At 34.0% G+C, this 10957-nt stretch overlaps 1 protein-coding gene across 1 annotated transcript; it reads left to right on the top strand.

Annotated features, from left to right (window-relative positions):
• The first annotated feature begins 7869 nt into the window (after window positions 1-7869).
• LOC133871415 (uncharacterized) lies at window positions 7870-9461 on the top strand. Its single transcript, XM_062308868.1, has one exon. It carries the CDS (start codon window positions 8000-8002, stop codon window positions 9068-9070), a length of 1071 nt encoding a protein of 356 aa, XP_062164852.1. The 5' UTR covers window positions 7870-7999; the 3' UTR covers window positions 9071-9461.
• Window positions 9462-10957: the final 1496 nt, after the last annotated feature.

Below are 10957 nucleotides of genomic sequence, written 5' to 3'. Positions count from 1 at the left end.
AATTCATGTGACACCGTACTAATCGCTCTTTCCACATGGGTATGATAAAACTCAAGTTTTTGCCCTTGAGCTTGGTCCTAAAAAATTATTTGCATTCAAAGACGATTGGACCTAATGCTTCACGAGACATCAAGACCAAATAACAAACCCATCCAGCCAACCCATTAGAGTTATCCCATCTGTATTATTACATAAACGTGTCATATAAAATATATATATATATATATATATATATATATATATATATATATATATATATATATATATATATATATATATATATATATATATCCTTTTACTGAAACAAAACTTTCTCTCTTTTTTTTTCTTTTTTTTCTTTTTTTTGTTTTAGATTAAGATCTCTAAATTTCTTATGATAACTATGGAGTTGCATAGCTCATAAATGACATGCAGATGGTTGTGCTTCAGAAATCAAATGGTCATAGTTCTCCATCTTTTTTGTGAAGGAAAATGATACAAATACTTCTGCTGCACAACTTGTGCACTCACAGCAGGCACAAGGAAGTGGGACCACCACGTCCTACTTTCTTGTGCCTGCTGTGAGTGCACAAGTTGTGCTCGATGAGTGCAACAATCACTCGTCGTTTGTGAAACAACGAATAGGTCTTGACGTGGTATTTGCTTTAAGGCTTAAGCTATCTTTCAGGATTTTTGAGAAAAACCCTAAACCAAATACTGAATCACGGTCAATAATAATTAAACAAGGCAACCTTTTGATATGGTGGTGACTAAGTCCTTGTCGTACACCAAGCTTGTTTGGCAATGTTTTTTAACGTTGTTTTTAACTTTTTAGCAAAAGAAAACAAAAATAATATAAATACATCTTATACGCACCTCATTTTTTAAATTTATCATTAAATTTATAGAACCCAACTATAGATTCCACAAATATATAACAATAAATTTAAAACTCAGTTGTATGAAAATATATAAAAAAAATATATGTGTATCATTTCTGTTTCTAAAACGTTTTGCCAAACAAACCGTAAGCCAAGGCACCACCAACCCCACATGCGAAAAAGACATCCCTAAAGTAAACTTCTTAGATTCTTCTTTTCGTAAGTTAAAAGAGTGGTTCCATTATTCAACCCTACGAAATTAATTACTCTTTTTTATTTTTGGTGATTAGGGCGCAAATACATGGTTGGACTCGTGGACCAAGTCCGAGTCTTCAAGTCATACAGAAGTTGATTTCTTTTGTTTTTGTTGTCGATGTTGACTATACTTGTACTACAAAGACTTCAAACGCTTTACCTTCCCCATTCATTTTTATGATAGACCTAATCAATGGAAATGAAAACTTTCCTCGAAGTTCGAGGTTCACAAATTGACATTTCTAATCTTATATATAGACTCATATTTATAGGGCCGTAAACGAGTCGAGTATTGACTGTTTCTGTTCAGTTCAGTTCGTTTAAAAACAACTTGAACTTTTAAGATTAGGTTCGGCTATGTTCAAAGTTCAACAGTTATTCAAGCTGAGTACTTTTTTGAGCTCTTGACTCGGCTTGAGTTTTTTTTTTCTTTATTTTAAGAAAAATAAAATAAAATACAAAAATTTTAATAAACAAATTTTATTAACTTATTATTCAAAATAACATAACATAAATTTGCCTTATAAAATCATGATCTAGTGCTCCTTAATGGGCAGCAACTTGTAATGGTGTAGTTTGGTGGAAAAAGACAAAAATATGAAACAAGGGTTTAGATGAAAAGGCAAAGATTTTTGTAAGTAAAGTTGATGTTTGGGGTCATGCATTGGGTGTTTAGGTTTGAATAGGGTGGAAGAAGAAATTGGTGGAGTTAAAAAGAACTTTATGCGGTTTAAATATAAAAATTCAGGCAATTCTTGTTCGAACAAAATGTGTTTTTGTTTTTTTGAGAGAAATATTTTGATAAGTTTCACCAAATAAGTTTTTTTGAGCTTGACTGCCCTAAAGTGGTTATTCAAAGGTTTCTACTTCGTTACTAAAACTAGTCACTGGATGTGATTGCTGAAAATAAATAAATTATTCATCCTGATCCCTCTTTATTATTTTGGGTTATTGGGCATTTTTTTACTTTGTTTTCAAAATTTTGAGAACTAAAAATAAAAACAAAATATAATTAGAAATGATGTTTGGTCCAAAAAACATATATGAGAGGAGAATCTGTTCCCTCCTCCTCAATATTTTTCTTTTTACTCCCCGCTCCTACTTTCTTCCTCTCATTTTGGTTTTTTCTTTTGTTTGTAGGTGTTCTCCAACCAGATCAACAATTTTGGCCTCTCCGCCAAATACCAGTCTATCTACCTTCGTACTACGTCATTAATCTCCTCTCTGGTTGTTGCTACTGTCTGCTGGTTGTGTTTTTTGCTTTGAATAAAGAGTTTTTTTTTTCTTTTTATATCTGCCATCATGGGCGATCTATGGAATGAAGGTTAGTTGCGTGTGAAGGGTTATCTCTCACAGACGGTTTAAATAAATTTTTAGGATATTTGGTTACCCTTATCTTAGATATAGTCTGCTTGGAGTAGATCTGCTCTTTAACTATTTTTGTACATGGGTTAGCGGAAGATAAAAGTCATAGATAACATTTTATTGTAATAATTTTGTTTGTATATATGAATATGTAACGTCATAGCATATGGTCATGATTTTACAGAGTTTTATGCTTTGTGATATCAGAGCTTTATACTCGTGATCTTTGATCAATTAAATACTTAGCTCTTTCGATTGAAAAAATAATAAAAACAAAACTTTTAAACCGGTTCCGAATATCTGGATTGGGGATATAAAAAAAATCCTATTTTCAAACACGTTAACAAATGGTAATTTATAGCCCCCCATGTCACCACATGTTTGAGAAATTTAACAGCAACAAAATACGTGAAATATGACTTAAGAAATGCTTCTCGTTGCAAAGTCGATGTTGAAAACTTAGTAAATGAGTTTGAGCTAAAAGGGTGGGGAGAAAGATTCAAATTCATGATTTCTAATTAACAAATGTTCTTCGGCCAATTATATGATGGAATTTGACCGTAATAAGTGTCACGTGAATTGTCTTATCATTCTTTATTAATTTATAATAAAAATTATAGTACTTCTTATAGAACATGACTCTTTTTGATTGATAACTGTAATATTACAATAAAACGAACGCACGTGTAAGTAGGGGTGGCAATTCGTGTTCGTGTGTCGAGTTCGGATTATATCGACGCATAAGTATAAGACTATATGGGTAAACTTTAACCCGACTCATTTAAATAAACGGGTCAAACTCTTCAACCCTAACCCTCTAGTTTTATATTGAGTTTGTATCTGATTTGCGAGACAAGTCAAAAATTGTCTGTCATTATGTCGCGTGTTGGGCTCTGCTCGTGTCGAAGCATGGATATAAGATTACATAGGTTAGACTTCTCAACCTTTTAATTTCGTGTTTGGTTCGTGTTAGATTCCTAAATCGTATAAAAAAATTATAAACCTTGATTATAAGTCATATATTCCATCTCATTTACGCAATATTTACAAATTATGCCTATAATACAGTACACTCGATTGAAATTTAATTATGAAGCAAATTATTTACCAGCTAGCTTGTAGGTGTAAAGGGTACTTTCAAAATTATTTCAGTGGACAATTCCCTATGTCCTAAAAGGCTTAAAAAAGTGAACTTATTGCTGGCAGGCCATCATCTCTTGATTCGAAAATCAACTCCAAATTGGATCTTGTTGAACAATTAATACACCCAATCCACCAAGGAAGAATGATAGGTTCTTTATTTATTATGCCACACAGCTCAAATCAACTTTATAGGCCCCAAACAATGAAGCTTCAATTTTCTGGAAATTTCTGTTTGGCTTCCAGGAAATTTCACAAATAATTAATGATACTCATCCAATCGCTTTTTGGTCTAAAGACGGAGGCCAAATCGGGGAGCGGCCTGAAATAATTTGCCGTACGGGTACAAGCTGGAAACCAATCACTCTCATGGGGAGCGGAGGAGACACAAAATTAAGTGTAGGATAGTGCCAAGAAAAAAGCTATGTCCGTGGCAGCTGGGCACTTGAACGGTTACCGATGACAAAAGAAGGAAATGGGGCATGCCTGTCTGGCTGTCTGTTTCGGATCTAGATCTCCTTGGGTATATTGCATGCATGGCGCACAATACTTTTGTTCTGAATTGTTCATTTACGGTCCAGATCGTGACAATTATGCCAAAAAAAAAAAAAAAAAAAAAAAAACTTCGGGTGTTTTTGGTGGGGGTGGCGAATCGGATTATGATTTTTTTTTTTTCAAATTATTTGTCCGAATTTAAGAGAATTTAAGCAGGTGATTGTAAAAGGTTACTTATGGGACACACTTGACTAAATAAAAATTAAGCTGTCCAACCACTTATCCGGCCGAGTGAGTCTCATAAGTAGTACTTTACAATCACCTGTTTGAATTCTCTCAAAATCGGACAAATAATTTAAGAGGATCCTCATCCGGCCGAACCATCCTTCATTTTCTGGTGGAGATTTCTTTGGGTGGTTCGGCTATCCTCTCACCACCACCAAACGCAACCCAACCATTTTTATTTTTTTTAAAAAAATAAAAATAACTATTTGATATTTAAGACCCATGTTAAAAAAAACAAATTCAATGGTTAGTTTGAAAAAAATTTGTACAAACATTGTAAATACACCATATCTCATTGTTGAATTATTCCTCAAACAGCCGGTTTGGGGGCAGTGGCCAAATCAACTCTCGGCCACCGCCTTAACCAAATGGTTAGTTCGGCCCCTCCTAACCACCTTTTTAGGGTAATATATCTAACCACTATTTTGGCAAATGTCACCCGCACCCAAAAAATTAAAATAATAATAATAATAATAATAATCCAAAGCTAACCATTTACTTAAAAGATACGGTTCGGTACTACAAAATTATTGCATGAGACCATGGGATGTGGATCTGTCTGGTTGTTTATCAACCATGATGTTCAAAGCCATAAACTCATACGACATGCCACAACTTGTCATGGGTCGGACGGTTTGCTGTTGTTTTCACATATCAACTGGTCATAATTGTAAAGCTAGAGTCATTAATTTGGTTAATTTCCAACTTACAGGGCTGGCCATTTTCTAACTGATCAAGCAAAGCTCTTTAAACCAAAAGTAGTTCTCTTTTGTTAAATTACCCGTTGTCCCAAATCACGCATAGGCTTAAATTCTTTCTCAAGAAGTAAAGCTCAAAACGTTGAACATTTAGTTAAAATAGAAAAGTAAATTATAGAAACAATATTTGAACTTACAATCTATGTTATAATACCGTGTTAAATCATCGATTATCACAAACGCTTAAGTTAATTAAAGATAAAAAAATCTAATTATTTAATTAATATTATAACATTAGTATTGTAAACTAATTGTATCTTAGTCCTTAGTTACTCTTCTTTACATTAGGACCTTTGGTTGGTCTTTATTTCATATATAATAGCCTCATGCATGCCCCTTTTTCTCCCTTGCTAAATGATTGAATCAAATATAAAGTTGTGGTCTCTAAATTAAAATAAAAGTGATGAAAAGTAAATCCCTTTTTGAATTATTGGAGGTTAGAGTTGTTGCTCTACTTTAAGATTTGGTAGTCTTTGAGATACCAAACTAGCTAGAGTGAGAAACCAATTGAAAGTACTTCCTTTACTTATCAGTAAGGATATGGTTTTAATATTTAGCATATGAACTCTAACGAGGATCCCAAATCTAGAAAAACAGCCATATTAATTACTTACTAAATAAAAATGTGGCCTTATTCAAAAATATTTCATAACTCTTAGATCTTTTCGGGTACAAAAGCATGTTGTTATTTGTTGAGTTGGGTTTGGCTTGCGTTCAATTTTAATTGAAACTAGACGGTTGGAATCAGGACGCTTATTCCTTAACTGTGCATAAGAAACATGTTACAATTCCAATTAGGGGTGAGCAGAATATTTGATTGCCGCCTACCGACTTCCAATGGTCAATAGTAGGAATAAAAAAACTATGTCGACGCCGATTCAGTTCGGTAGGCGATAAAGTTTTTATTTCGTCGGTTAATCAAACTAAACTGACTTAACCGATTTTGACCCTCAATAATTTTTTGCATCACTTGTTTAGCCCAAAAACATGTCCAATAAACACTTGTTTATAGTAAAAAAACAACCATTTTGACCCAAAAAAACCAAATTTTTCCCATAAAAATAGGTTTGATCCAATATAAAAAGTGCACAACTACTTCACCGACTTAATCGCAATAGTTAAAATTTATTCATGTCGATATGAAATCAATTAATTAACCGATTTTTTTGGTTCGGTAAGCAAAAATACCGATTTAACCGATACCGAACCCTAATTCCGACGGCATAGTTCTAAGTGAATTTGGACCAAAATTGATAGAATATTAATTAAATTATTAACCCTATCAAGTTAGTCCACATAAAATAAAAGGTGAGTCGGACTTGAAAAAAAAAAGTGAAAGAGCATCATATAGTATAATAAATAATCACATAATAATAATAATAATAAAAGGGTCCTTATTGGCTCATCTACACGTTTGGAGACTTTGGCTTTTCCTAATTCGTGCAGTCAAATATTGCAATTCAAACGTTCGATGCTTTACCCTTGACTCATGAATTTCCATGTGCCATTTAAGACCTGCATGAACTGTATCTGTGCGTGCGAAGAAAAATATTAGGAAATTTCAAAGGCACCGATTTTTCTCTGACCAAATTTCTCAGCTTTCCAATCTACTACTCGATCTTTTTATGTAGGAATCATTGTAAATTGCTACTTTGAATTATTTGTTATACCCGGACCGATGTGAATCAACCGACACAAAACACAAGAGACGATAAATTCGTTGTTTCGAGTGAGCCGGTCAGGACCTCTCAAAAATATAAAAGATTGTATTTAATTAAATAATATTCATAATACAACCGATATGGAGAAGTGAAAAGTAAATAGAAGTTTGAGAACAACATATCACTATATCAACTACGTCTTACTTTGATACTATCATTATACTCTTCTCATATCTTAATAATAGGAATACATCGTTGAGTAACGCTAAACGTCCCCATATCTTTTAAAATTATCATGAAATTTGTGATAGATTAATATTAAATTTTGATTAAATGATAATTTTTTATTTTTTATTTTTTAAAAAAAGGAGACATTTAACATTATCTAAATTAAAATAGCTAGCTTAGGACAACGAAAGAATATTATTCTTTCCAAATACCTATCTCCTTCACAATTTTTTCCCTTTCAATTGATATTAAAACGAATCTTCTTCACATGGGATACAGTAGGAAAGAAACCAATTTGATGTACCCTACAAATACAAAGGAGCAACACACTTTCCTATCACCCTTCACTATTTTTTCACCGAAGTGAGACAGATATAATTGTTCCGTGTTTTCTTAGCAGGCGACAAACACATAATTTTTTTCTAGTAAAATTTTCCAAAATTTGTTAATATTATTAAAAGAAAAAATATATATATTTCTCACATGTTCAATAAACACGTACATAACAATTTTAGGATATTCCTTGGCCCATTTTTATTTTTTTTAAAAAAAAAAATCACTCTAATAATAAACCTTTCATAGGCCTCCATGTCTTTTTTTTTTTTTTTTTTTTTAATATTTTGAGGTGATATAAAAGTAAAATGTTGTTTTAATTATATATATATATATGTATATATATATATATATATATATATATATATATATATATATATATATTTATTTATTTTTAATTTTTTGTCTCTGAGAAATTCAACAAGTGTTTCTCCTATTTGAAATATATATATATAAATATTTCAGGCAGGAAAGTCTTCCGTCCCCCCTTCTCAACGTTTGGTTTTTCTCCCCTGAATTCTTCCCTTTCCATTGTATAAAGCCCCCGATCCTTCACATATCTCAAAGCAAAACAGAATCCTAGAGAGACCCTTTCTTATCCCACTACCCCTCACAACAAATGTCTCCCCAATCCTCCCCCATCCCCTGTTGCTTCCAACCAACCCCCACCAATGACAATCCCCGCCACTCTCCGCCACAACCGCCGCCCGTCTCCGGCAACGCCAACCTCACCACCTGCCTCTACCACACTCAACTCGGCCTCTTTTCCCTCACCTGGTCTCGCTCCCTCCTCACCCACTCTCTCAACCTCAATCTCCTCCACGACCATCACCACCCATTTGAATCTCCTCCACTTTCTTCTTCTTCTTCTTCTCCGTATTCTTTCCACCTCCACATCGCCCCCTTCGTTTTCTGGAAAAAGCATGGATGCAAGAAGCTCAACTCCAACACCCAAATCTTTTGGGACCTGACAAAAGCCAAGTTCAGGTCCGCCGGACCTGAACCCCATTCAGGCTTCTACATCGCCGTAGTTGTTGACGGCGAAATGACTCTTCTCGTCGGCAACTGCACTAAAGAAGCCTACGCCAAAACCAAGGCCCAGAAGCCTAAAAGTTCCCAGGTTCTTGTCCTGAGAAGAGAGCATGTCTTCGCCAACAAAATCTACACCACGAGAGCAAGAATTGGAGGCAAAACGAGAGAAATACAGATAGATTGCGGGTACAATGATGACACCAGGCTCTGTTTCTTCGTCGACAACAAAAAGGTGTTGCAGATAAAGCGCTTAAAGTGGAAATTTAGAGGCAACGAGAGAATCGAAGTCGATGGGGTGCCCATTCAGATCTCGTGGGACGTGTACAACTGGTTATTCGAGAAAGACAACGACGATGGGCGTGCTGTTTTCATGTTCAGGTTCGAAGAAGAAGAAGAAGAAAAGGAAAAAGAAAAGGAGGCGAATTCTTTGAGCGAGAAAAACGGGACGGCTTTGTGGGGGCAACAGAGCTGGAGTACTGGGTTGAGTCGGATCGAATGGAGGAAGATGAGGAAGAGCCTGTCGTCGTCGTCGGTGTCCATGTCGTCGTCGGCGGGGTCATCCGGAGGAAGCTCTGTGATGGAGTGGGCTACAACGGAGGAGAGTGAGTTGGTCGGCCCATCTGGGTTTTCTCTGGTGGTTTATGCTTGGAAGAGGTGAAGATTGTCTCTGTTCTGTTTTGTTCTGTTCTGTTCCAATTTGGTAAAAATCCTCCATTAATTGATTTAGTTTCTCTCACTAACCCCATTTGTTGTTGAATCTAAAAGAATAAAGACGATGTGAACTTCATTCATACATACATAGCAGCTAGATCTAACACCTTTCCTTTCAAAAGGAAAACCAAATTCTCTCTCTTTCCTGTGGGATTTCTTGTACTTGTATAATACTTGTATCCCTATTTTTTTTTGTCATATATTTGGTACATTAAGGTTGTCAAATTTGAATACGATGTTGATAATGTTGAGTTAAGCTTGTTGTATATTTTACTTGAACGAACATAAAGAAGAAGAACAGAGGAAGCCAGGTAGGCATCTTCTTGTTTGCTCAATTATCTTTCTGGCTTCTGCGGTGTGGTCTGAGTTGTTCGATCTTTCTGGAACGCGAACTTGTCAAAGTCTTCCTCCGACCATACGACAAGACGCATGTGAGGAGGGTCTTTTTCAAGATATCTTGGGTGTTTTTTTTTTTTTTTTTTGTATATTTAATGGCAACCTTAAACCTACGGTAACCAATCGCAACCGCTAGTTTGTTAACATGTGTTGGATCAACGAAGAGTAGGTTCCCTTAGGGTGGCCCCTGGCCGACGTGGTGTGTGGGTGGAAAGAAAAGGAAAACTTGTATTTGTGTGCTACTTTTTATTTGTGGAGAACTGGTCAGTCCCGTGACTCTATAAAAATAATTACATGCCATAAATATTCCCACAATACAAATACATAACGAAAGCATCCATGAATTTCACGAATCAGTCTCTCCTTAGGGCTGTTTTGGTTCGAGTAATAATTATTGTTATGAAATAGTTATTATTTTATTTGGTAAAAAAATATTATTAAAAAAATAGTTATTTTAGAATAATTATTTCCACATCATTTTTTAAAAGAATTCTCATTTTTTTAATTAAAAAAAAACCTAAAAACACTGATTACAGTGGGTGGGCAACTATCCTCACCTCTACCCACCGTAGGATTTGTAGTGGGTGGCTGGCCACTCAACCCACTGAATTCATAGGTTTAGGTTTTTTTTTTTTATTTTTAAATTTAATTTGAATTTTTAAAAAAAAAAAAGAAAAAGAAAAAAGAGATAATATGGATTTTTTTAAAAAAAATAAAATAAAATGGTTCAAATCCAATTAGAGCATGTTTATTGTTATCAAACGAAGAAATAAAAATAACTATTTTATTTTACCTTCATCCATTTTCAATAATAGCTATTTATTTTCTTAACGGAATACTTATTTTGTGCCAAACGAGACCTTAGAGTATTCACTTCTTGCACGGCAAATTTTATTTCTATTTTAGTGCAAAAATATTTTTTTATTTTATTTTAGCTATTCACTATTTTAAAGTACTTATATGCGATTTTCTATTTTATCTATTCACTCTCACTATTTTATTTAATATTCTTTCTCAATGATTGTTTAAATTTATTTATTATGGATTGAGATTCCTCTACTTTAATTAAATATTATTATTTTTAATTGATTTTAGAACAACCCCTTCATACGTGGGGAAGAGAGAGAAAGAGTGAAGGGAAATATAAAAACATAAAATGTTGAAGCAGAGATTAGAGAATGGATTTTACTTTTCATATTCTCCATATGAGCCCTTCTACACATCCTCCACTCATCCCCCCTTAATCACCCTTTAATAATAAAAAAATTGATTTTTATTAAAAACTTGTCTCTGATGTCACATCAGAGACAACTTTTTAATAAAAATCAATTTTTTTAAGAAAAAGAGGGTGATGAATGGGAGATAAGTGGAGGATGTTTAGCATTTCCCTCTCCATATTTAGCTTGGTGTCTAACAAGCTCTAAAATAGAGAGGGGAA

This window comes from Alnus glutinosa, chromosome 6, assembly GCF_958979055.1.
Source record: "Alnus glutinosa chromosome 6, dhAlnGlut1.1, whole genome shotgun sequence".
Taxonomy (NCBI): domain Eukaryota; kingdom Viridiplantae; phylum Streptophyta; class Magnoliopsida; order Fagales; family Betulaceae; genus Alnus; species Alnus glutinosa.
The sequence above is the reverse complement of the archived record's forward strand: the minus strand, read 5'-3'. Positions and strand labels throughout refer to the sequence as shown.